The 26,411-nt window shown below is 43.8% G+C and overlaps 3 protein-coding genes across 3 annotated transcripts in view; 1 reads left to right on the top strand and 2 right to left on the bottom strand.

Moving 5' to 3' along the window:
* Positions 1–3,126: 3,126 nt before the first annotated feature.
* LOC131261291 (unconventional myosin-Ib) lies at positions 3,127–10,996 on the bottom strand. The gene is made up of 19 exons (XM_058263291.1): positions 10,259–10,996; positions 10,064–10,179; positions 9,664–9,970; positions 9,005–9,583; positions 8,868–8,931; positions 8,753–8,766; positions 8,583–8,667; positions 8,421–8,515; positions 8,186–8,333; positions 7,782–8,119; positions 7,451–7,704; positions 7,047–7,373; positions 6,611–6,977; positions 6,370–6,456; positions 5,924–6,304; positions 5,693–5,845; positions 5,216–5,278; positions 4,739–4,866; positions 3,127–4,643 (listed from the first exon to the last, which is right to left on the bottom strand). Exons 1-19 carry the CDS (start codon positions 10,403–10,405, stop codon positions 4,520–4,522), a joined length of 3,777 nt encoding a protein of 1,258 aa, XP_058119274.1. The 5' UTR covers positions 10,406–10,996; the 3' UTR covers positions 3,127–4,519.
* Positions 10,997–11,518: 522 nt separating this feature from the next.
* On the top strand, positions 11,519–12,280 carry LOC131258707 (small ribosomal subunit protein uS3m). Its single transcript, XM_058260077.1, has 3 exons — positions 11,519–11,636; positions 11,706–11,877; positions 11,955–12,280. The coding sequence occupies exons 1-3, from the start codon at positions 11,616–11,618 to the stop codon at positions 12,242–12,244; spliced, it is 483 nt and encodes a 160-aa protein (XP_058116060.1). The 5' UTR covers positions 11,519–11,615; the 3' UTR covers positions 12,245–12,280.
* A 2,118-nt stretch (positions 12,281–14,398) lies between these two features.
* The window catches only part of LOC131272646 (CCR4-NOT transcription complex subunit 6-like), a 122,489-nt gene continuing 110,476 nt past the window's right edge, over positions 14,399–26,411 (bottom strand). Inside the window, exons 4-7 of the mRNA XM_058274466.1 lie at positions 18,546–18,614; positions 18,289–18,395; positions 17,996–18,201; positions 14,399–17,909 (exon numbers count right to left, since the gene is read on the bottom strand). Of these exons, the coding sequence (XP_058130449.1) occupies positions 17,123–17,909; positions 17,996–18,201; positions 18,289–18,395; positions 18,546–18,614 (1,169 nt within the window). The 3' untranslated portion in view covers positions 14,399–17,122. The remainder of the gene's footprint in view (positions 17,910–17,995; positions 18,202–18,288; positions 18,396–18,545; positions 18,615–26,411) is intronic.

Genomic DNA, 26,411 nt, shown 5'->3' on the forward strand with positions numbered 1-26,411 from the left:
CCCTAGTCTACCACCTGAGGAGGAAACGAAGGTGGAAAAAATGGTCATCCTCGAAAAACAGATAAAGATTTCGAAAAGAATCTATCATTTCTGGCACACAACAACAACGACAGTACAAAAGGGAGACTAGTTTTGCCTTCGGGCATCCGAACAACATGGCAAGCAAATACGTGAACAAGGAGTACAAATTAAACTAACCACGAGCTAACTTCCCTTCTCCATTGGTGGTGAATTTGGTGAAACCCACTTAATTTCTTCCTCTTTTTCCATGACACAATTGTTAAGTATAGAAAATATATAGCCAAATTGAATTTCCATTTCAGATTGTATCCGTTTGATCAACTGAGTGAGTACGTACGGCGAACGAATTTTGTAATCTGTTATCGTACGCCGATTGATTGCTTGAACAAAATGGTTGCCGTATTGCGGTGCCTCCTATCCGTGCCATTAAAATTGGAATGTTTGCATTGCCATTTGCCTTTCCTCTACGTTTATCTACTCTGCTTGCTAACGTATGTTCCAATGTACTTATTCTGCGTTTGCTGTAATATCATTTCTGTTTACCTTGTCTTATTACTCATCCTCTATAATATAGTCATAAGTGTTTCTATTATATGTATATTTATATTATTTATATGTATATATATCTGTATATATAATTATATATTTATTTATAAGTATTAGTAAGCGTCATTGATTTGTTTTATCCAATTTTCGTCCGCACCTGCTTCTCGTTCTTCTACGCTTCCAAACGCATCGAACCTCTCCCTAACTCGTTCGCTTCACAACGTTTCGTTTACGTCTCTTCGGTATTGGGTACAGGGAGGAGGGGCAAGGGGGGAGGGAAAGGAAAGTGAAGATTGTTTTCCCCACCCTACTGTTACACCCCTCGGTCGCCCTCCTGCTACCACCAGTGGTCAGTTGTGTGTCAGTTTGGTAAGGTTTATGGTGAATTTGGCTACTTGCTTTCAATTAATTGTTGGCACTAAACGTTAGGTTTAAAGTGTACTCTCTCTCTCCCTTCTTCTACTAAGTGTTAATGCTGTAGTGTTCGAGTAATATATTCTTTTTGTTTGCGCTTTAAGTAGGTTAATTTCTGGTATTCTTTTTTTGTTGCTTTTGTTTTAAATTTCTTCTTGTTACTGGGAGATATTATTTGTTTTTTTTTTATATATATATCATATTCAATATAGTTCGGTTATACTAATGATCCTGCGCGCTATAACGCACTACCTGGTACTCCGGGAGGAAAGGGTGTAACAAAATATGGAAATGGGTTTATCTAGAGAACTTATCTACTTCCACTCCAGCTGTAACTGGTAGTGATTTTAACACTCTTGTTTGTTTGTTTGTTTATTTTTTTCTTTGTTTGTTGTCTACCTTAGTGTCTCGTTTGTTAATTCGCTACCTATTTGTTGGCCAGCAGGATCGCTTAGTACCGCCTGTTAGGTTACCCACTCTTATGCTCCCTTCATTTATGAGCGGTTTCTTGTTCTATCATAGCTTTTTACGACGGTGTTTCGTATAAAAAACGGCAATCAATCATCAGACAGAGCCCGACGCTCCATTCGGACCCTCATTGGGCGTTTGGTTTGTTTGCGTGTGTAAGTTCGAGTAAGATTAGTTCGATTGACGGTACAAAAACGGAAACGGAACCGAATAACGACATGTTATTTTTTTTTTTTTGTTTGTTTGTTTGTTGTTGTTTCCTTTCTAAGCCTAGAGTTCAGGAGTACGTTAAATGTAGTATCAATTACGTTTCGATCGATTAGATTAGAGCGATAGGAAAAATGAGAAAACAAGTTAACCGTACGCTAGGAATGCTAGTCGCTTTATAGTGTGTGTCTATGTTTTGTTGTTTTTTTTTTTTTGTTTGCTTCTTCCCCAATATATAATATAAAATGCGCCACCGTGCGTTCCACACCCACGTGATTTCAAACGTTCCTTCAAACGGCAGGGGTTTTTAGCAACAGGCAGGTACGCTCATTATTTTCCACCACGTGTGCCACGCGTTATAGTATGCTCTGGGTTTTAGAATAAGGTCGTCCAAGCGTGATTGTTTCATTATGTATTGACACACGGTATGCCGGGAACGCAACCACAGTCGGCGTTGAACATTATATCATATCGCACAACCCATAGAGGAGGACTTTAGCGTTGGAGAAACGAAAAGGAGGCGCAGCCATACGACTGTTGCATATTCCAGTTTTTCGCTTTTTGTTTCTACTATATAAGACGTTTGGTGGAACACACTTGTGCCGGGGTTGAACAGATGAAAGTGTGCCACGCGATCGTAGTCAATCCGTGATGGAAGGTTTCATTCTTCTTCTCTAGTCTTCGAATGTTATAACCCCGAGGGCGAGTTTACATCACCCGGAATCAGTGTGCAGTACATTGCTAAGTGTGTCTAACAGATCGAGTTTTCTTCCCGTGTATTGCTTTGCTTACTGACTAGTTACATCGATTGTTCTAGGGACCTGGGAAACGTAGAAAAATCTACCCGGAGACCCGCCGACTGATTGCTGTGCGTATTTAAACAAACCCTAACGTTATGGGTCCCATGAGAAATGAGGGGAAACTAAATTTACGCACAGGACAACATCATCTTGCCCAACGTATCACGATCCTGAGTGCCTTTCGGCAGAACAGAGAGGTGTGGAATTCCATCACATACATCAACATGTAAATACCTACAACACTGGCTAACTACTGGGATGTACTGATGATATCGTCCTAAACGGCCCTTGAAGCCGACCTACAACGACGACGACCATTTCGAATCCATAGTACGGCGTTTAATTTGACGAGTTTTTCCATCGATTGCTCTATTAAATCGTTTAGCCTACGAGGACAATGGTTATGCAATTCATCGGTTAAAATGAGAAAGAAACCAAAACGTGATAAAAAGGACCTTTCGTACTTGTGTCCATTATTTGTCAACCATTGTTTGATGATGAAGTGATGGATTAAAATATGATTGCATGAAGAATACTGATTCTTCCATGTGTTTGAAATCCTTTTCGCTAGTAGTCTTGTACATACACTAAACGGTATCGTTTGATGTACGCGAACACCCATTTCTCGTTTTCGCTCAAACCGATGTGACTGTCAGCAACGGCTAGCAAGCCGCAGTTTTCTCTCTTCGCAGTTGAGCGAAAACGTTAAATGGGTGTTCGCGTACGTCAAACGATGCCTTTTAGTCCGCCGCTGTATTTTCAGTCCATTATGAACGATACCAACTTTCGTCGATGAGTAACAAAAAGTAATCTTGGTTGCATTGGCCTAAACGTTGCTTAGCGCTTTCAGTGCAACAACATGTCTGAACTTTGAAAGTTTTCGATAACGCAAACAAATAATGATTTTTCAAAAATTATATGAAAATATTCAAGTATTAAAAACAACAAATAAACATAAATACACTGCACAACACTGGTCACATTTTAACCGATGCATTTCTCCGAAGGTGCATGGGATTCTGTCTACAGTATCTAAAATAATTTGTGAAATTTTCCTTCTTTCCCCAGCGCAAGCGTCAATTGGTTTACCTTCTCGGTTACGCGCCATCGAAGACTGCTGTATATTGCACTCATTATCCGGTACCGTAATATAAACCCCGCTCATAGGTTTCCCGTGCTGGGTCTAAACATTGATCAATTCGTTTCCTAATGGATCCTAAAGCTCCGCTATTTCCTCCGTCACGTGGTGAAACGTGTGTGTGTGTGTGTGTGCATATTGGAAATTCGGTTAAATTCGATCTTCTACCCATCAAACTGTGTTGCTACTGCTAGAATCAGATAACGATCATTTGTTTGTTCGGTTTTACCTAAGAAAGGTTTTATAAAAACAGCCATTGCCATACAAACATACACGCGCACAAACACACACACATACATACATACATACACACACTCAACTCCATTCAACTACCATTCAACTATGGTACATACAGGAAGAAAGGAACATGGTTGAACATTTAAAAAAATCTATACGATCAACCTAATGACACCGAAGCGCAGGTTGCACACCATGCGCTTTTAACGTGTTGGCTGCCATCCTTCGCTATTTTACCACTCTATTGCCTATGTTTTCCGTTAATTGAATGCATCAGAAATAGATTCTCTTGGAAATATGCTAACGAAGCTAGTTTATCGTTTCCGAGTGCGGAGTGTTAGTCTCTATTAGGGTTGCTAAAGGGATCTCTTGGAATTGCTTGTGGTGGAAGTGTCGACCAACAATAGTGTACCACTCCGCTCTCGATCGTTAGAATGAAAAAATACTCTGAAGAACCCATCATATGACCACCGTTTTGTCGATTACAACACTTCGCCGCGTATGCTTACCAGCTTTACCGTTAGCCATTTTGACCTGGCATCTGGTTGGAGGTTCACGCAAACTCCAACCCACGTACGCCAAACTCCATCCCGTCGTCGTCGGTGTAGCTGTCGACCACCAGCAGCGAACGGCGCCGGGCACGGCAGTCCACGAGCGCCGGTGGTTGCGCCGGTGGGGAGGCGTGCTGTTACACGATCACTTCCATCCGGTTGCCTTTGCGCGTGACGCGTGTCTGATTGTACGGGTTGTCCACGAGGCCACCGCACTTGAAGGTGAAGATGACTGTCTGTCCGCCAAAGTTGGCCTCAAAACTGCAACCGGGGTGGGGTGAAAAAAGAGGCGTGAATAGTACAAACGATTACAACGTTTACAAGCTAGCAAGAAGCCAGCAATAATCTCGACTCACTCGGTGCTTATGGTAACTTCGGGTGACTTGGCAGTGGCATTTTGGATGACCAGGAACAGTTTCGTCACTATCTCGATCGAGTGCGCCGTCTGGAACACGAAGTCGCCTTTCTTTTTGCCGATTTCGGACTGCGTAGGAGGAGGGAAAATTAATTTAAAACGGGTGCGCAACGGGGATACCAGAGAGTCGAAAAATAATTGTAGTCAGATTTTTGTTCTAACACATTTTTGAAGAAAGCGTTTCGACAAACATTAATGTTGGCTTTCTACAATCTAACACTAGATTCCTACAAATTCCTTGCCAACCGTTTAAAATTTCTATTGCACCTGATAGTAAATTGCAACTTCTAGCTCACATAAGTTTAAGCTCTTCTATATTCCTCACTCAAGAAGTGTAACCCGTTTGTAACAAATCTACTTGCGATGTTAAGGCCTAAGTTCATTCACTCCTTAAGACACTGCACGTGCTGCCACTTACCTGAAACAAGCAGCCGGTGGGTGATTCCGAGCGGTCGGACATGTTCGACGAGCAATAGTTATCCTACGAAGGTGGGTTGTTGTAGTGGAGATGGAGATGGTGATGGTGGTGGTGGTGGTGGTGTTGGATTGCCCCGATATTGTGCGAGGGAACATGAAGATGTTGCAGATGATGTTGATGATAACGATGAAGGCGAACGATGGGGCAACGAGATGATGGTTGGACGAAAGGACACAAAATAAAGTAAACAACATTTATGGCATCAAACTAGCGTTGTCGGCGGGCACGATTGTAATTGCGGGGTGGCAAAGGAGGAAAGGTTGCTCTGGTGGAAGGGAAAGGAATGGGATGTATCGCTGTGGAACGGTGCTGAAGAACTGGCTAAACGAGTGCCACATATACACGCGTACGGAAGCTCTGATTCGGACACACAGCACACCCAAAGAATGTAAAAACTCCCACTGAGGGAGCACTTACCGCGCGGATGTGTATGACGGCAATGTCGTCGAAATACGGGCTGAGTGACATCCGGTAGATTTCCGACGCCGGAATGCGGTACTTGATCTGCATGGTTTTCTGGTCCAGCAGCAGCATGGAGTTGGTCGAGATGACCAGGAGGATGGGAATGAACTGCAAGAGGAAAGGGAAAAGTGTAAGTGTTTATGACTTACTTTGTCTTAACGGATTATATGGCGCACCATCCCTTACCTTCCCACTCGAGCGTGCGATCTTGTTGATGATGTCCGCAAACACCACGTACTGGTCGTTGTGCTCACAGCTGACCCGCTTCCACTGGATATTCTGCCGCAGCCGAATGTAGTCCCCGTGGAACGGGTGAGCCACGCTGCGCGGGTAGGAGATCTTGCGATCTTTGAAGATGATGCTGGCGGTCACCTTCTCGCGCATGCGATTGCGAGCCGGTTGATCGAACGATTTGCGGTACTTGTAGCACCGCCAGCGGTGGAAGATTGTGCGCAGCAGTTGTGACGTTTCGGCGAGAAAAGTTGGCGCCGATGGCCACTCGTGGCAGATGGGGCTCATGTTGTCGTGCGGTAGGCGTAACAGCAGCGTCAGGAGAAACTCACGAGTCTGCAGGATGTACAGATCGAAATGAATGTTTGGGCAACCGGGTTGTTTTCAAACTTGATGCTTACCTTAAGTAGGACGAAAAATCTTCCGATCACTTGTACGGCCCATTGTGCTTGCTTCCGGAACTCCACTATACGTATTTTTTCCCGTTCCTATGGTAATCAAATAGAGAAAGTAAATAAGACTGGTACCAACAAAACATCAAAGCAAGCAGCCAAATAGATTCAGCTCGCTTTGAAAATAAACATTTGAGAATCTGTTGAACATTTTGACACTATCAAAAGGTCACAACAAACCAAAACCTACCCTCCAAACGCGCCAGTAGCTTGCGATGATGAGCTGACTTCGCCGCAGTGCCATGAACCGTTTCCGCTTCGTATAGCAGCGGTACATTTTTTGTATCAGTACCGCCAGTTCGTTCAGTCGCACCTTCCGGAACTCGTCCAGCTCGTAAACCGTGCGCGGACTCCGGATGAACACCTTCTTTCGGCCGATGGTAAACTCGGCACCGGGCAACGGTACGCTCCTTATAATTAACGCCACTCCGTCCACCATCGTGCCAGTGAAGTGTGGCCAAGTGTACTGACAAAGCAGCTTGTAGCGCGCCACGAACCGTGCATGCACCATGTTGAAACAGTGCCCATTGCGCCACAGATTAATGAGGGGCATAAGACTGTAACGAGATGAAAGATAAAAGTGAAAAAGGTCGGTCTTTGAAAGCTTTAGTACTAGGGACACTTACCATAGATAGCGAACCTGATGCTGCACCAAACCCAACTCGAACATTTTAGCTTGCTTCAGCTCGTTCGGTTTGATGCAGAAAATGTAGTGATTGGAGCGCTGCTCGAGCAGCTTCAGCAGGGTCTGCAGCGAGGTCCGTAGGTTGGTGCTTAAGCTCGACGGTTTGCGACTCGAGTGACGCTTCGGGTTACCCTCCGGGAACAGGCAGGACGCGACGGGCAGATCGCTCTGAAACAGGCAGCTGCTGATGTGCTTCGGTAGCAGGTCCAGGTTCTTTTCGGTAAACCCGTTCGTCGTGTACACCACCGGACCTTCGAAGTGCCGCACTCTACCGGAAGGGGAAGCGAATAAATGCAACATTCTTGCTTTGTCGTTACGTTAGTCATGAGTATGTTTTGTCCTTACTGGAAACAATTTGAAGGCAGTGTTGCATCCCGGGCGAGAAAGTTCGCATGCCCGGCACAGCACTGATGAAGACGAGTCAACAGTAGCCCATCGTTTACGACCTGTGGCTCATCGAGTAGATGCAGTATGCCATAACACGGTTTATCGATGAGTTCACAGATTGCTGCGTTGTCGAAAAAATCGATCCGTATCCAATCCAAACCTTCGCTCACGTACAGATCTTGCTGGTGTTTGAGAACGTTTTTTACGAAATGCTGCAAAATCAATCAAAATAAGGTCGCATTTCTCGTCCAAACCGTTGCCCTCATTCACCACGAGCCGGAACCCTTACCTGTTGCAACCGTTCGTTGCAATAGTTGATCGCGAACTGATCGAATGAATTTTTCTCCAATGCCTCAAACCCGTAGAAATCCAATAAGCCAATCGTTTTCCCTCGACTTGACGTTCCGGACGATTTCAGTTTCAGCGACTCGTTTACGCGCGTAACGATCCACGCAAACAGTCGGCCGTACATCGTCCGACACAGGGTGAACTTGAGACGCGAGGCATAGCAGGCATCAATCTCAAGTCCGTCCGCTTCCAACTCTCCCCAGTTGTCACCGAAGTGGGTCAAGCAGTTGAACAGTAGCTGGTTGTCGAGCTGCAGCAGCTGTGCGATCTCATCCAATTCTGCAAATAAAAAAATCGATAAATTATTCCCTTAATTTTCGGTTAAGGGAGAGTTTCAAAACTTACCATACTCGTTGGATATTTCACATCCCTCACTCCCGTCGATGTTGGTGGTCGGAATGAACGTTAGGTTGCCCAGCTTCAGCACGACAGCCAAGATTGTAAAAATCGAAAAGATTTCCTCCTGACCGAAACCCAAAATTTCCAACGAACGCTGTGAATGTGGATAGAAGAGATGAAGGATGAACAAACGAACGAACATAAGATAATAGAAGAATCTTTTTTGAGGTCTTCTCCGTACCTTCGTGAAGATGAAATTGGTTCGATCGTCTTCATTTCCGTAGCTATTTTTCAGCAGTTCATATTTATCGATATTTCGCTGAAGTTTAAGTGATTCTGTGGAATAAACGGAAAAATAAATATTTGAAACGATCCTTCCGGATGTAGATATACTGCAGCTTACTGAGCAGTTGAATGTCGGCACCGGAGAGCAATTGGTAGAAAATGTGGAAATTTCGTTCCCCGGAAGGGCGTGTGGTTACACGGGACTAGAAAATGTAAACAAAACAAATTAATCGTTTGAAATCGACATGGTTGTAAAGCGATCACTAAGTAAAATGGCCGCATAGATACCTTTTCCAACATGTCTAGGCACGCAACCCGGTGGTTTGCATGATAAAGGTTAGGAATATACATTTTTGGTTGTTTTCTTTTATAAAATAGAAGCATACCATTATATTATACTTACACAAAGTTAAGTGACCACCGACGGGATCGCCCTTGTAATCGAATTCAATATCAAAAAATTTTCCCTAAAAAGAAAATGGAAAAGGTACAGTTCTCCATATTCTGCACTCGTTGGATGTTTTTCTCGCTGTCACTTACAAAGCGACTCGAGTTGGTGTTCTTCCCCGTGACCGCATTTCCCATCGCCTCCAGGAAAATCTCCGCCTGCGCCACCCGTTCGCGCATCTTCTGCAGCTCCAGATCCCTTATGTACACCTCCTTCGAGATCGACTTCAACATCTGCCGCCGGTGGAACGTCAACGGCGACGTGGTCCCGTGCTCGTACGTCAGCGCGATCGATGAAGAAGACTTGTGGATGGAGCGGGTGCTGCTGTTGCTGTTCTGATGGCAGCAGCGCATCGGGTGCCGTTTCTGGAGCGATGGCGAAGGGGACGCTCCGCACATGCGATTGAGGTCCGCGTGGCTGCTGGTACAGTTGTGCTTCGGGCATCCGGTGCCCCCACCAGCGCTACCGGCGGTAGATTTGAGCGTCGATTTGGTCGGGAACTCGTTGCCCTCGGTCGAGCGACTGATCGATTGGTTGGAGTGTTTCAAACATTTGGGCAGACTGGTGACGGGCATAAAGCCGTAGTTGGCCATCGCCGGCAGGTTCTCCGAGCTCTTGTGGTGCGAAATCAAATCAAATTCGACCGTTTTTTCGTGCGAGCATTTTTGTTGCTACAAAAGGGGGGAATGCAAAAAGAAAAATCAAATAGAATTGCATCTTTCACGACGAGTTGCTAAGATCCCCTACTTACCCGCGACGAGTTGTTGTACTTCATGATACTGTCCAACCTGCCGCCGACCGGAGTGGCACTTTCGAAAGACGAGCCAACGCGGCTGATTGTAGAATGTTTCGGTGTCGATTGTCGCGAGTTTGGATTGGAGCCACGCAGCGAGAAGATTGGGGCCCGGCTGCGCCGCATCTCGGAGAGCTGCGTCAGGAAGTGGACTATCATGTGCGAGGACTCTGTTTTGCCGGAACCACATTCGCCCGCCATTATTATGCACTGGTCTTCGTTGTAGTTCAGTAAGAACTGGTGCGCCGAATTTGCCAAAGCAAATCTGTAAGGTGTTAGAATACATAGAAAAATAATATAACAAACTCAAACAACATGTTTCAATTAAAACAGAAAAAGTCAATAGAAATCAACTCACATGTGGGGCGGTAGCTGAAAAAGGCTTTTGGTAGCATACTTTCGAACCTGTTCCGGGTTATAGATTTGCAGGGTTTTGTACGGGTTCAGGGCAACCAGAAAAGTTCCTATGTAGGTCTGCAAATGTCATGATAACAAATCTATTAATCTTAAAACAAATAACCAGGGGTGGCGGGGCGAGGACTCCTTCGCTTACGTATATCAAATCCCGTTTGTAGCGCTGGTGAAGGTTGTTGATGAAGCTCTCTTCCGAGAGGTTCTCCAGCAGCACCGAGTCCCAGCTGCCGATTTCCTGCTCCATGTTGGGCATCTTTACGTTGTCTGGTTTGGCGATTTTCCTCATTGGAACCGATTCAATTCCCTTCAGTGGTGCATCAAAATTCAGCACAATTGGCTGATCGGACCATTTAAACACGGTCCGGTTGGTTGCAGATGCGTTGACGCTTTTCCTCCTTCATCGTCGTACGGGTCGATTACATGATGCACATCAATTTATGCTTCATGTGCTCCGTGTTGTAACACGGGCTGCCATAGGCGTTAGCTTTCGAGGACGAGGTTTTTTTCCTCTTTGTGACCGATTTTGTAATTTCTTCTGTGTGCTTAGGGGTTGTGTTGGCAACAAACCGCTAGATTCCCGCAATTGATACCATCGCTGTTGGGAGAACCTACTGAAGAAAGCTTATCTTCGGATACACACAATTTGTTATTCTCAAACGCTTCTTGGGAAAGCATACACAACCGAGCGAGGCATCACTTTTCTCCCGATTATCACGCTGGTATCAGTAAACCACACACCAGATGGAAACGATAAACAATAACAAAATACACACGCAGACCACATTAAACAGTAAGTTGGCAACTTTGGCGAAGGCAATCTACCATTCTGCATCAATTAGCAGAACGACAAACGGAAAACGTATAGCGAGCTGGAACACCTCAGGATCCAACTTTTTTTTTTCTTCAATGCATCCTAAATAGTGTTGGCAAAATCAGGAGTTGCAAGATTCGAAGACTCGATTCCTTGACGGAATTGAGTCCCATTTGAATTTTCTGTGTAGAAGATTACACAAATTCTGATTCTCTTGTGTAAACCATTTTCTGAGTTCAACAAATGATAGAAATTATCAGCAAGCTGGATTTTTACGCACGATATAACGGATTTGATAAGAAAGATTCGAATCCCTACAGGGATTTGGTTTTCCCACCACTATTTTCCACTATTTTGACACTTTCCTGATTGGCAGCAGAGATTGCTGTCAGTTGGGTGTCTTTGCCAGTTGTTTACGTCAGCCCATCGGCTAGCGACAGCCGATACTGCTTCTCCAAAGATATACTTTTTTCATTCATTGAAACATAAAACATGCAGCAAATGTGTAACTGTGCATTTTAGTATTTAACGTTGATTAGGAGCGCTTTATATGGATTCTAGCGATTATGATTTAATTTGAATGGAAAAGCATATCTTAGCCAATAACTACCTTGATGCCGGCAAATGTCATAACAAACCAAAGAAAAACGAGCCGAATTAACAGAAACACGCATAAGGATACGCAATGTTGTCGCGAGTAAAACTGGTATGTTATGAATAAGTAATTTGCGAAAACTGATAGCGAATAATAAATTCACGACCGAACATTCTTTAGAACTCAACGCTCGCCTTAGCGCAACGATGCATTCACACCTCATCGGTGGCGGCCAAGTCCCAGTCGGGTAGATACAAGATTTCTCCCAAAGGGGACCGTCCTCTGACCTACGAGATGGCAAATCCTCCACACCAGATTGCCCACCGTAAAGCTTGGAACGCGTGGAACACATGTACGTAATAGTTGTGGTACCATTGGTTGCGTAAGAAAAGCTAACTTTTCCGCTTCATCCTTTAAATATGCCTTTAGCAAACCTCGAGGGCGAGCTGCGTCCCTCGCAGACCATGCTGGAAGACGATTTCATTCGTCGTTTCATGAGCGGAACCTGGCATGGTATGGTACTATCGGAGGTTATCATTAAGCGGCAGCATAACCACGTTCGGATAGCGGCCATTATTAGTCGTTCAATTCCGGCACGGAAAATGTACTTCCTCATAGGTTACTGCGAGGAACTGCTGGCCTATTGGTTGCAGTGTCCAGTCACGTTGGAGCTGCAGACTACCGATGACAAGAAGGATGTTATATTTAAATACATTTAATCTGCAGAAATGTTAAAATAAAATAGTGTAAATAGAACTGAATCAGTAATGAATCAAACTACTCTTTTTTATTATTCATTTTCATTTATTCGTTTTATTTTTGTCGTTTGCTTAAATTCTTCCTTCGAGCATTTCTTTTTCGATTGGGTCGTTCGTCCACTTTAACCACTTCTGCTTAGTTTTTTTTTCTGTTTGTTTTCTGCCTCGTGCTATGCCTCCGATTAGATGTTCCTACTTGTAGATGATTCGCGCAATACATGGACCAGCAACGACTGTCGTGTTGGTGTGCAAATGTACAAAAGTAATAGCTTTCAGAATGGGATTGATTAAAAAAAGACTTAAAAATAAACTACCATTTTCGAATGCCCGGGTTAAAACAAAACGTATTCATTTTCTGTCCAAGGATCATGACATGAGACCAACGTTTTAACGGATGTACAGAAAGAAAGTTACTCTTCGGTTATGCAGAAGTTGCACAATTTAATTCAACAAAATTGCAACATCACGGAACAATGCAAGAATCGTAGTTAAGGAATCGTGTCACCATTCCTCACCTTGCTTACATTCCCAGAGCCATTTTATGAAATTATAAACGGCATCTCGTTCTATGCGGTGTGCGTGTAAGTTTTCGTCTTTGTATCGTCATTGATTTTTTTTGCCGTTCGAATATCAATTCTTACTCATCGGAAGTAATGCTTTTGTAAATTACGCTTTCAGTTTGGCGCTCCCATGCCAAGTGAACACATTATCAACCTTTACATCCTTCATGTCGCGATGATGATCTCTGTATCGACGCCATCTCCTTATCGACCCTATCCAATTGTCGATTTTTGGATGATATATTATACTGCAGGTGAGACAAATGGAATTGGTCATACAAAATATCCCGCGCTGTCCGTATCGTGTTTAAAATTTCATTGGGATGATCTCTTAATTTCTGAGGGGTACGATTAAAGCGTCATTAGATTATTTGATCCATGTCCAAACTGCTGGCGACGTTTAATGCTCTATGCTATCAGAGGTTGAGCGTTTTTTTGGAAGATGTTTGGTGTGTGTACACACGTGGTAGCGATTGATTGAAAATACAGGTACGATGACAAGTGCTTGTTTCCTACGGTGATAGTTTTCCGTAGTACCAATCGCGATCCTCCAGCTAAACTACAGAAAACATACGTTTTATTTCATTCGAATTAAGTGTACCTCCAAAATTAACTTTAATTAAAACAGGATTTAAAAAATCTGCTACCGAAAAGCTAGAAGAAATCGTGAGGAATCTACAGTGAGTATAAGTCTTTTCGAAAAGACGAAACAAAAATAAACCCTTGAGTAATAGATGTTAATTTGGGGTGGTACTGTCAAAGCTGTTGCTTTACTTCGATTCAAATTAAGTAAATTTGTTAAGCAAACTGAGACAAAAGGTTTAACAGAGAGTTAGGAAAATAAGCAAGAAGAATGATTGAAAGAAAGTTGTTTGTTTTAAACATTCGGTACCAAACGCTTCCATTTCCTGTTAGTTGAATTAGCAATCCATCCATCCATCGCTCCATCCAGTGTATGTTTCAATTTGTTCTAATAGCATAACCACAAATGGGACATGCATTATTAGGTCGAATGCAAATTTTTTTTAGTTACCTCTATGTCCTGCATATTGATGCAAAGGGGATGTGGTCGCCTAATGTCTCGTTATCCACCAGCGTTACATTTGTACTTTCTTGTGTGTTGAGTGTAGTAGTAGTAATAGTAGTGCCCATCGATAGCGCGACACCGTCATGGGTGGTTGTTTAACACTAGGATCCAAATAGCGGTCATTCTGACCGCAACGCAATTTTCGATTCCAATATCTCGAAAACGGGTGATATTTTTTTCAAAAAAAAACAAGGCTTTGGTGGCTTAAAATTCAAAGCCACAGCTAAAACAAAAATTTCGGTTGTTTCCGTTCGAACAGTTCCGAGAACCAAGTTGACCACCCCTAGAATGTTTTTTTGCGGTCACTTTGACCGCTCTTTTTAGGACGCTATAACTTCTCTATTTTTGAGGATGTTTCAAATCTGTAAACGACTGCTTTTTAGTATATTTATTGACTGTCTTTTGGCAGTTTTTGGTTTCATAATTCCGCTGGAGATGGGCATAAAAAATTAAAAATGCCAAAAGATAGCCAACAAATATACTAAAAAGTAACCGTTTACGGATTTGAAAAATCTTCAAAAATTACGAAGTTGTAGCGCATTAAATCGAGCGGTCAAAATGACTGCCAAAAGCATTCGGGCAAGATTTCAAACCAATGCATTCTAGTGTTAAGTTGATTCAATGGATTTCAGGCTGAATTGGTTTCCTCGTGAAGAAGATTTCGCATTGCAACCGGAATCATTTGCTGTGAATCGGGAACGTTTGCAAGCTAAAACCCATTTTGCCTAATACACTCCGTTCCAATTTTGCTGTGCACGAGTGCTGGCACTTAACCGTGTCCCTAACCTGTTTGTAACCTATCTTTGAATCAGTCGCATTGAGCGCATTCACACTCTTGATGTTGTTCCACACCCTCCCCCGCCAGCGACTCGGCATCTCCATCGGTTTGTTTGTTTATTACATCTATATTCATTCCTTACAATACTACGGATATACTTTTTCTACAATTTCCATCGACCTTTCTTCCGTCCGTCCTCATTCTCACCCAAGATTTTGTCCTTCCGTTCATTCGCTTCGCTCTATGTTGCACGGCTTTCACTCTTCTGCATCACTATATCTGTTTTATCTTGCTCTCAAAAGTGATTTAAATTTTACTTTGTCAGTTTCCCGCTACCAACATCTGCTTGTTTAATCAGCTTAATTCGATCGCTCGTTCGTTCTCACCTACGCGAATGTACAATATTTTCATGTTTTATGCCTTTTTAACATCTGCTGCTGTTGTTGCTGTTACTAAAATTGGAACTAATCTTACTAGCCCGTTCGCTCTCGCAAGACTCCCTTACATTACTCATGTCAGAAAAATCCTATTCAATAGCACAATCTCTTTGTTCATGTGACGTAGGTATAAAATCATACATTATCATCAGATGTGAAAAGAAGAAAAAGAAAAAAATGCATCTCATTATTAGCGTTCTGTAATGTTTTTCTTCTGTCGCGTGTCGTTCTCATTCTATCGTTATATGTGGTGTGGTACTTAAGGTAAAAATAACAGATAAAGCTTTTCCCGTTGCATATGCCTTCTCACACGAGCTGTTTTTTAGTAACAAAATAAAAAAAACAATTGACACGTCATAGTAAAAAAATCAGCTCTTTACGGAAAGAGACTCGAGGAAAACGAAGACAATATAAAAGAGCGAGCGCATAAAAATTGCATTTAAAAAAAAACATTTTACATCATGTCCATTGCGAACAACTGTTGTGTTACACTGTTGCTTCTGCACTGTTACTATCCTCACGATCTACTAATTTCACAATCAATCCTTTCGGTTCTTGTCTCGGCTTTAAGCGATAAAATTTACTAGAAGACGGAGAGGAGGATAGAAAGAAAGTCTCGGCTCTAAGCAATAAAATTATTCAGAAGTCGGGGGAGGATTGGTAAAAAAGAAATAAAGTAAGGGAGAGGGTTTTACAGTTACAAGGGTCGCAGTTTCAAAAGCAATAAATGGGAGGGTACAACTGAAGGAAGATTTTTCACGTTACATTAGCCAGCATCAGCAAACGATCTTCCGGTGCCCGATGCGTTTTGCGATAGAGTCCGTGGACAGTATTAGATAATTACCGCGACGTAAAACCGCCCCGGCGGGTGTTGTGGATGCTCTCTCGCATTGCCTTGCAACGGTGCGCGCTTTGTTTCGTTTAAAGCTGAGATTCGAACCTGTTTCATATTGTTTCGGGGTTATGTCAAGGAGGATTCCATCCCCCGCTCTCTGCTCTCGACCGTAGTCTTTACTTTTTATTGCAAGTGAGTGCGTGTGTGTATGTAGAGTGTATTGTGGATGGTTGTTATTTCTGTTATCTTACTCCTTTCCTATTTTTGTAATTTGTTTTCCATTACACGTTGTTGGAGGTTTTAAATAACTCTCTTTTCCATGATGTTTGAATGTTTCGTTCCCATTTTACTTTTCCTACATCTTCATCGCCAAGGAAGCTTGCTTGCCTGTGAATTTCCTTGTCGTGTCGTGACTTATAATCTCTCCACGTTGCATTTTACTAGATTACGCCTTTGCCATAAACTCAACATCGTGTCGCCGGATTTCCTTTAAACCATATCCATATTTCGTTTAGTTTGATTCGCTATTCCGCAGTTGTGTGGTGTTTCAGTAGACTATCAGCTTACGCAGCATTATTATTTTGGTTTAGATATTCGTTTCACTAAGGAGTTCGCTTGCATCGATGGTGTTGCTTGTTTGTGAATCTCTAAACACGGCCTCAGATGCAAGCGTGCGGACAATGGTGGGTGTTGTTTGCGTGTGTGTGTGTGTGTATGTTGTGGTGGTGTTACGGGAACAGTTGGTTGAAGTTCTGTATTAAAAAAAAATCCTCAACTGTTCCAACTTGTCCAACCGTTCACTTATCCAGCGAGTTGATGGCTCTGAAGTGCCGGGCCCTAGGTAATTGGACCACTACGCGACTCAGCTGAGCGCCAATATCGCCGGGTCGTCCTCTCTCTCATGTGAATGTCCTTTCGCTTAACGCTCTTCCTCCATTTTTGTTCTGTTTTTACAATGTAGGATGCGCTTACAGTACGATGAATGCTGCGGCTGGGTGGTGGTGATAAGAGTGGTGGTTGTTGTAATGGTGGTGGTGGTGGTACTATGCAGTCAGGTTGTTGCTTGTGTCGTCACTGCCTACTGCCTCCTGCCCGCGTGTCCGGGAAGGGTTGGAGAGGGTGGGAGCGTGGCCATTTTATTGCTACCTTCGACCGAGCAGTCCGTTCGGTGGCTGGGCGCCCGCCGACGGCATGTGGATCAGCTCGAGCTCGACGAGCAGCGGGAAGTGATCGGACGGTATGTGCGGATGGGGACATCCGACTACCTTGTTGTCCCGCAGCCACTCGGTCGAGATCGGCCCGAGCAGCCCGAGCGGCACCATGCCCTGCTTCGAGTAGAATATGTAGTCGATAATACCTTTAAATTCGAATGTATAATTTGTATATGGCATTATATCTTCACTGTACGCTGACGCTAGCTTAAAGGAATGAGTAAATTCATTTGGTGTATCACAATTTGATATACGCTGCAGGCAGGATTTGTAGCCCAGCTCCTTGAAATCTTGATGGTCCATGGATACACGCCCGGCACTTAGAAACTCAATCACACCCGAGTCCGGCAGCGAGTTAAAATCGCCGCACAGCACCAGCTGCACGTTATTTACATCGAACTTGTGTCCCGGCCGGAAGCTGAGCCCGGCCTCGTCCAGTATTGTCTTGATCTCGTTGCTGAGCATCATCGTCTGGATGAGCTTCACGTCGCAGAACTCCGGATCCCAGTGGATGTGCGCCGTGCACACCAGGATCGGCTGCGAGATCTGGGCCGCCTCCGGCGAGACGCTCTCCCACGCGCCCTCCTTCACCTTCAGCAGCGCCGCCAGCCCGATGTTGTCCTTCGGCATGACGCGGTTCAGCATGTTATCCGAGCCCTCCGCATTCGCCATCGCGAGCTGATTGAACTCGACCAGATGCTCCTTGATCAGCGAAAACCTAATTAACGAAACACGTAGCACATTAGTGACGTATTGACTTTTTAAACGTCGTCAACAGGCCGTCCTTCCCCCCCCGATACTTACTTTGACGAGCGGAAGAAGATCGCGCACCCGTCGACGTACTTTCGGTCCGCTTCCGACATCGTTTTGGCGCGCGATTTCGGCGAAAAGATACCCTCGTAGCCATCGATCTTCAGCTCCGGCTTGAAGAAGTTGAAGAACTGGTCCGTCTCCACCTCCTGCAGACTGATGATGTCCGCGGAGTAATGTCGTATTTCGTCGAGAATGGCCTAGCGAAATGGGAAGCGCCAACAGTAAGTAGTTGTTATCCAAACACATCCGTTTCGGTTCGGCGTGCGGTGGCGCAACCGTGTTACCTTTTTCCTGTACTCCCACGTCAGGGCCCAGCTGGGACAGTAGCCGTACATTTGTCGCGTCGCATACTTATCGCACAGCACGTTGTAGCACATGACCGTGAATATACCTGTTTGGGGGATGGGCATGGGAATTTTTCGTTTCCCGCACGTAGAGAACATTTAGTTTCGCGATGTATAAACACAGCCGTATGGGGAGTCGGTACACCACACACTGGTGTTTCTGGACTTTCCATTCGGCTGGGAATGATTTTACTTACATGCACCGCGGGTACGATTGGGACGGGCCAGCGGAATCCAGGGACGCTGGGGTGGCGGAGCTACTGTGACTGTAAGTAGAGAAGCAAGGAAAAAAGTAGAATGAGCAACAAATGTCAGTCTATGGCGGTTTGTGGAACAACTTTATTTGTCAGTCCAAAATAAAACAACTTCAAGTTTAATAATTCAACTAAAGCAAAACGACTCTACTTAATCAACCGTACGGCACTAAATTCTACGTTCTCGAGGTAACGAAAACTACGAAAATTTCACAGACCAACGGGCGCGTCAACCGCGCTCTGCTGGAACGCCAAAAGAACGTGGCCCCTTTCAACACAATGTTGTTGTCCGCCCGGGCGATTGTTTTTCGGTTGCGTCGAAGTGACAAAGTATATGCTTTTCAATAAATGAAATATTTCTTTCGGAATGTCCTAATTGGATGTTTGTCCCGGGTCCGCGGGACCCGCTATCGCATCGGTGGCTGAACAAACGATGGACGACGTCGAGAGAATTTGTTGGTTCTGGTCGTGTTTTCCTTTTTTTCCGTTTTTGCTTTAATGTATCCACCTTTTTGCCAAAGGAAAACATGCCGACGAACAAAACACACTACGGAAAAAAAATGTTGAAAAGTATATTGGAGAAACCATTCGTTAAGGTGGCGCGTCAGGGGTTTAATTTATCAAATATAGCGATCATGGGTCGACACACCGGGTGGATTCCCCCTGGAAAGGAAGGGAGGTGGGTGGGGGGAGGCAGTCCTCCAATCGACTGGACGGACGCAACAACCCACAAATGGCCCGCGTTAGAAGGGCAGTCGAGCGGAAAATAAGTTGTTAAAATAATAGCGCATAGATAGGCGTTTGTGGGCAATCATAGGGTTCGTTGCCGGCGGATCGCGACCCTTTCGCGGAACGGAATAATGCTCGGAGGTGACAATCAGACGAAACCGGATAGGAAAAGCCCCTAGACACAAAGCAACGCCTTTGGGTTAGTCGAGGAGGAGAGAAATAGAGCCGGCCAGCATGCGATGCTCTTATGCTACGGCCCTACGTGTGGCCCAACCACGAAGGAACGAAATTGCGTAGGAGCCTTCAGATCGCGAAATGATGTTTCCTCGAGGCGACATTTCTTTTGTCTCTCGGTACAATAATAATGAACCATCACACCACCATCACCACACACCATCGCCCGCGCAAACGTTTTACACGCAGCATGGCGTGACGCCAAGGACCGGACTGCGGCCCACGATTAGCTCCAGTAACACACTTTCGTCGGGGTCGAAATGTGTGGGACCGTTCTCTTCCTTTATTCGCTTGGCCGGCACTACGATCTGTTGTGATTTATTTTTGTCGCGCGTTGACGGATGATGGCAATGATGGAGCTGTTCTATGAACGCCAAACAGTTCCAGTACGAAGGGAAAATGCAAATTTAATTCTGTATTTCTTGAAACACAGCGTACTCAAATAATTTAATCATGGTTTTTATGAGAATAAATCGATTGAATTGCGCTATAATACAAACGAGGTGAAAAGATTAAGATTAATCAACGATTCAAATTCTCCTTTGAACGAACGAACGAAAAACTTTGGATTTGGTAAAATCTTAACACGGTCAAACGAGAGGATCATAAGATCGAAATACAGTTGAATTTCACATATGAAGATTCACTCTACTAATTTAAACTAATTTCCCCCTTATTAGCATTCGCTTGGATTTTTTGACAACTTATAGTTATTTAACATCCACGAACAGTTTAGACAAACTTCACAAAACACGTAGAAATTAGAAGCCAACCAAAATCAAAAAAGAAAACATTACCTTTGGAATGTTACTTGAAACCTCCACGAGCAATATAAATAAATCACTAAGAATCCGTAAAAATAGAACAACCTTAAAGTTGTACAACCAAAATAAAAAAGAAAACATTAGTATTAGTGTTATTTGAAAACAGTTCATAAACAGTTTAAATAAATGTGTAACAACACGTTAAAAATTAGAAGTTATATAACTAAAATAAAAAAATTAAATATCACTATTAAAAGCTTACTTGAAACATCCATGAAAAATTCAAATTAACCACTCAAAAAAAGCGTAAAAATTACAAGTGGTACAAAAAAAAAATGAAAAAAGAAAACATTACTATTGAAATTTCATTTGAAATTTGATTCAACCAGTATCGAGAAAGAAAACATTCAAGCCTCTCAAGACGTTGGGCTTTACTAAACATCTCAAACATTTTTCAAATTACATTTCAAATATGATTGATATTCTGGTTCCTTCAATGTTTCAACAAGCTATAACCGATGCTATTTGGTGATAATGTTGAGCACTAAGTAATTACAAAAACTCAATTTGATCACTTCTTTGAAAATAGACTTAGAAACGTGTTGACATCACTTGCCCAATGGGATCTTTTCCAAAGGGAAACTACGACTACAAAGTCGGAATCCAAAGCGATCCCGCTTCTTTTCCCAGATGATTATCTGCGAAATGCTCACTGCCATTTGGACGACGATGGCTAGGGATTTTCCATCGCGACCACCGTCGTCAACCTGTTTGCAAACGCGTAGCACAGCACCACCCCCGGTAGCCGGCGGTCGCAGACGTTTAGCACACCATAAAAAGAAAACTGTTTACAGGGGGGGCTTAACGTTTATCGCGGGGCACAAATCATCGTCATCATCGTCGTCGTCCGCGTCGTCGTGGCATGGCGGCGGATGATAATTTATTGATAGTTACTCGGGTAACAAAAACAATCAGTTTACCACACTTCGACTTAAAAGCTGGGGGGCTCGGTGGGAGGTGGGTGGGTTGGTGTGTGCAGAGGGTACCACTATCGGAACACGAATCTGCTGATGCCGATGCAGCAGCCGCTGTTGAACAGTGCAGTGATTTTGTGCATAAAAAGGTATCAACAACCCGGCAGCAGATCGGATAAAAAAAGGATATAAATCTCTACCCTGGCAAGCAGTTGTGTCGATTTTTCTTTCCAATCTAATGCAAGTGTGGAAAAGTATGTTCCGGAAAGGGGGATGGGGAGATTAATGTTGCGGGGGCACATAAATTAAAAGGACACACAGGAAGTGCCACAAAAAATAACAGATCTCCTCAGCGATCGCTTTCGTTGGTGGTCGCAATAGTAGCACAACACAACAAACAAATGGGTACGATTCAGGAAGAACTAACGTTTACAGTGTGTCTCAATCGTCCGTTGGAAGAACGCTAATAGGATTAATCTGTTGAGTGGAAAATCGTACGGCAGGAGCAGAAAACAATGGTACGACAACTGCACTGGCAATCGAATTTAAGGTCAAACTATTAGCAATTAGAGTCGAAATGCGGAAGCAAAACCGGGCGGAAATGCAGGCAGCTGTGGTGAAGAAAAAAAGGGCTCAGCAAAACGGTTTGGAAGAACTGGGTCGCACTAATAACCCTTACTCCTATATAAATCAACCGAAAGATGTGCCTCGAGATATGTGGGGAGGGTGAATGGTAAGCGGAAATGGTACGAGTAAATGGAGTTTTGGCTGCATGCACTTGAGGAAGAAGAAAGGGTACGCAAAGGGATACGCGGGAATCGGACAGAAACGTCGAGGAAAAAACCCAATTGGTCAGATAGAACCGACAAAAAGATTGAAACTGAGAAGTTGCACACAATTGCTCCTATTAGCGATGGTAAATTACTTCATGTTTCCAGACGACCGACGAATCGGTCTCGCAACGAAGTTAATGTCCGTTGGCCCTCCGTGGTCGATCTCTCTCAGACACGTCGGATGGCATGACTTTGTGTCCTACCCGTGTTACGACATCTGTTTGTTTATGTCACACTGTCCCTTTTTCGCTGACTTCTTTTTGCTCTCTTTTTGTCGGAGTCCCGTGGGATCCCCTGCCGGATGGAATCGCTCCATCAGACTTCATTGATTACTTTAAAGGGTGCAGCAGCAAAAACACCCACAAAAATCAAAACGAAACCTTACGATATTGAACATTAATTGAAAGGGCACGGAAGGTAAATTAATTCTCGAGTTCTTTCGTTGTGGAACGTTGGAGGAGTTCCACATCATGCTTTACAGCAAAAGGGTGCAGTTGCATGATTCTGTGCCCAGGATGAGAAAAGCGCAACTTCGCAGAGGGATAACATCGGATGCAGCACCTCCGGTAATTAACGTGATGCCTTCTGCCGCCTAGCTAGCAAGCTAATCAACTAAGTAAGCACTCTTCCCCCGAGGCAAAGGTTGGAAGCGGGATCACGATGCGGTGAGGGCAAACGAAGCGCAACAAAACAAGAAATAAATCCAATAAGAAAAGGGCGCACCCGCTTCAGGAAGGCGCACGTTGTCGAGAAGCGTCAGTAGACAAAACAAGGTGTGACCAAACCACCATCACCCACCGGCAACAGTCTGTATTGCGGTGCACTGGAATGGATTCGCAACGAAATCGAACGGCGGTACCGGACACGGAGACGGACGGTTCACTCTTCGTCTTAATCTGTAACTGCTTCATCAGCCAAAGTGCGGGTGCGCCGTCGAGATGCGCGGAAGCTCCTTGTGGCCGTGAAAGCAAAACAGACCGTGTCTTGAGGGACTTTTTTTTTTGTTCAACCAACTGCAACAGCATCATGCAAAAAGGTTGAATAAAGCAAAGGGTGAAATGGATGATGACTTGCGGCTAAACGGTAGCAAAGTGGTTCCCGTTTAAGGGTGCTTTAAGCAAGCTTAAACGTTAACTGATCGTTCTCATCGTGAGCAAATAGCTGCCGCTTGCATTGGGCTGATTTAAGCCCAACCAGACACTATCCCTCTCGTTTTTTTCCTGCTAACGTTGGATGAAGCAAGAGTTGTATTTAATGTTTTCTCCTCTTTGTAAATTCTAACGAATTTTGGTTAGGTTTAAACGTTTGCAACAGAAACAAATTTGTTTTGTAATTAATTTGGAGATATCTATGGTTGGAAAGTGAAATGGCTTTAGTTTGACTCAAGACAGTTTGTTGTGCCCTTTTCTGCACTGCAAGTTTGCACTAGCATTTAAATTTACAACGAACATGAAATTTAAATGATATTTTATTGCTGGCCAAAATTGTGTACTCATTTTCAAGCGATCGAAACTATGAAATTGCAAACAACGAGAGTAATTAATTGATGCTAGAGCTTTTACTATTCCTATAAAATATATTGCGGTTTTTTATTAAATCATAAAAACAGGACAGTATACGTAAACGAAGAGTAGAATAGCCCGTAATATTCCTCTTTTTTCATACAATATTATGACCTTTTTAGTTTATTTTCCTATTCAGAGTATAAAGATTTTTTCCGATCCATTTTTATTATATTCAAACCAGAGAGAGAAAAAAGATGTCCAGAGTTTTGAAACGATACAATTAAAAATTTCAGAAAACTGTACAATAAAATGGGCCAAAACACGTGAAAGAGTGCTAAAAAATCACATATAATGACCTAGAGGACACATATAATTTAGACCAACACTGCTAAAATTATATTTTGCAAAACTCTATCAAAACAGTTTTTATTACTCTTGGCTAGGTTTTTAGATTAAACCATCATGACGAAAATATATCCGAGATTGTTTACAGAAGACATCACCATATTCTCTATCGTGCACACTTTTGACCCACCTTACTTTAATCCCTTCACTCAGTAACACTTTACAACTCAACTATGTAATGCGAGGTACCACCAAAGTAACATCTGTTTATTACATTAAAAGCTTTTTACAATTTATTTCCTCGTCGCTTTACAGCGGAAGGTCGAGGTCGTTGTGTCCCAATAAAAATAAAGGGTAGTTTTTCTACTAGAAAAATGAAAACCACGGTCGCGCGTACTCGTTGTGCGCTGAGCCATTTTTACGATGAACGTACATATCCATCTTACCACTAAAATCGGGATAATCTTCATCTTTTCCCGCTTCACCTGGCAAACAATCGGCCGCTCGTTCCAGCCCTACCTAGGATAATTGATTATTTTATAGGTTAATTTATGGTGGACATGAAATAAATCACTCCGACCGACGCGCGCGCCTATCGCCCAGTTTATGCGCGTAATATCCATTATTCGCACCATTAGCTCACGGTTCTCAACGCCATCGGCACACGATATGTGGTTCGTGTCCCACCCTCCCCCCCCATCCGCCACCAACCCCATGGGTGGCATTTCGGGTATCGGGGGTGGGGATGGCCGGGGTAATGAGCCCAACCGTTCCCACCGGGCCAGGAATTACACGAAAGAACGGTTTTATTTCATTCATTTCCCGCCACCCAACAACTGCATCCTGGTGCGCAGAAGTGCATCATCCACCAACTCCCGGCAAGCAGCCGCAGACTTGACGGCAAGGAGGCGTGGGTTGACTATTTGATCGCCCAGTTTACTCTGCCGGATTTATTTTTCTTGTTTTCAAAACACTTTTCGTGCCCGCGCTTTTCTTCCGACCGCTCGTTGACTGCGTCGTTGTTTCGTTCATGTTTTTTTCCCTTTCTCACATACTCCTCACTGTTAAATTATTCTGCATGTGTGTCTTTTGCTAATGTGCTACAAATCTCGTGGACTGCGCTAGTGTTGCTGGCAATGGACAAATCGTATGGGCTAGGCAAAAGGTTGACAGGTTTTACGATCCAGGGGACCGATGCTGTGGTCTTATACTTCGTGACTTGAAAAGTTCCTCAGCAGTGCAGCCCACTTTGTGGACGATAAAACACAGAAAAAAGTACTAGAATATTTATTTATCCAACAACAAAAATTAATATTAAAATAAAGAATTATCACCCGGATAGTAAAACGAATACTATTAAATAAACCGATTTGTTTTCAGTGTGATTTTTTTTATCCCAACTCAATCCTCTGCATCAAACGTACGGCGTTGGAGGTCAATAAACTATAGGGCGGAAGGTACTTTTTGCATGACACTGACATAGACACACACACACATAATGTGTATTATTGGCGTTGGGGACGGGTGAGGGTGTCAGAAAGTAATTGCCTCGTGTTCGCAATTTTCAACGAAGCCAAGAGGTCAGTGGGAGCAAAAGGAAGTAAGCTCTTGTTCCAAATTGATTCCCAAACAAAACGGAAAAGGTTTGCATTTTCGCCTAATGGAAAGATGTAAATGCGACACCGTCATTTCAAATCTCTACGTTGTTTCACTGAAAATTTACATTGCAAAGCGAAACAATAGAAAAATGCCTAAATGAAGAAATGTTGCAACGCGGTGGTGGCGCCAGGCCTTTTCGGTCAAACAATTTCCCAACATCCCCCCCTCCACCGAACGACGCTCGGGCGATCGAGAGTGAAATCTGTGTGGGAAAATCGCCCGACCCTCGGAGCGCCCCGCAGTCTTGGTTCCGGCAAAAGCTGCACGGGCGCGATGTTGGCACCGATTTATTAAAAAACTGCACCGCCAGCAAAATTGGGCCAGCGCGCAAAATTCATGCTAAATCGAGGATGCCATTACTTATTTATTTATTTATCTTGACGCGGCCATTTCTTCGGCCGATGAACATACTGTGCAGCGTCCAAAGGGCTATGGGGCCGGAAGAGGGGTTGAGAAAACTTGGGTTGTACGAAAAGCGAAAGAAGAAACCATTTTGATCCCAACCTGATGATTGTGATGAGAAGGTGTCAACTGTGGACTTTTCATTTGCGCCTCCAGCCCGGCGACGCCACGGTGGAAGAAAATTTCAGAAGAAGCCGGCTAGCTATTTATTATTCTTTCTCCCCCTCCCCCCCTTTTCCGGGGGGCCGGCCGTCGTTTCCTTATTCCGAAATAATCTTCCCATGCATACGAAAATCTTGAAGTTTGTTTACCCTCCGTGGGGAGAGGGTAGTGAAAGGCGTAGGTTTGGAGAGGGGGGAGTTTG

The sequence above is a fragment of the Anopheles coustani genome, chromosome 3 (genome assembly GCF_943734705.1).
Source record: "Anopheles coustani chromosome 3, idAnoCousDA_361_x.2, whole genome shotgun sequence".
In the NCBI taxonomy this organism is placed as follows: domain Eukaryota; kingdom Metazoa; phylum Arthropoda; class Insecta; order Diptera; family Culicidae; genus Anopheles; species Anopheles coustani.

Bases quoted from the DNA above. Each gene is read 5' to 3' on its own strand.
- LOC131261291 (XM_058263291.1), bottom strand. From the start codon at position 10,405: ATGAGGAAAATCGCCAAACCAGACAACGTAAAGATGCCCAACATGGAG. The intron at 8,932-9,004 runs GTAAGTGACAGC...TTTTCTTTTTAG, and splicing joins ACACCAACTCGAGTCGCTTT to GGAAAATTTTTTGATATTGA. The intron at 8,334-8,420 runs GTACGGAGAAGA...CCACATTCACAG, and splicing joins CCAATTTCATCTTCACGAAG to CGTTCGTTGGAAATTTTGGG.
- LOC131258707 (XM_058260077.1), top strand. From the start codon at position 11,616: ATGTTGTCGCGAGTAAAACTG. The intron at 11,637-11,705 runs GTATGTTATGAA...AACATTCTTTAG, and splicing joins TGTTGTCGCGAGTAAAACTG to AACTCAACGCTCGCCTTAGC. The intron at 11,878-11,954 runs GTACGTAATAGT...ATATGCCTTTAG, and splicing joins TTGGAACGCGTGGAACACAT to CAAACCTCGAGGGCGAGCTG.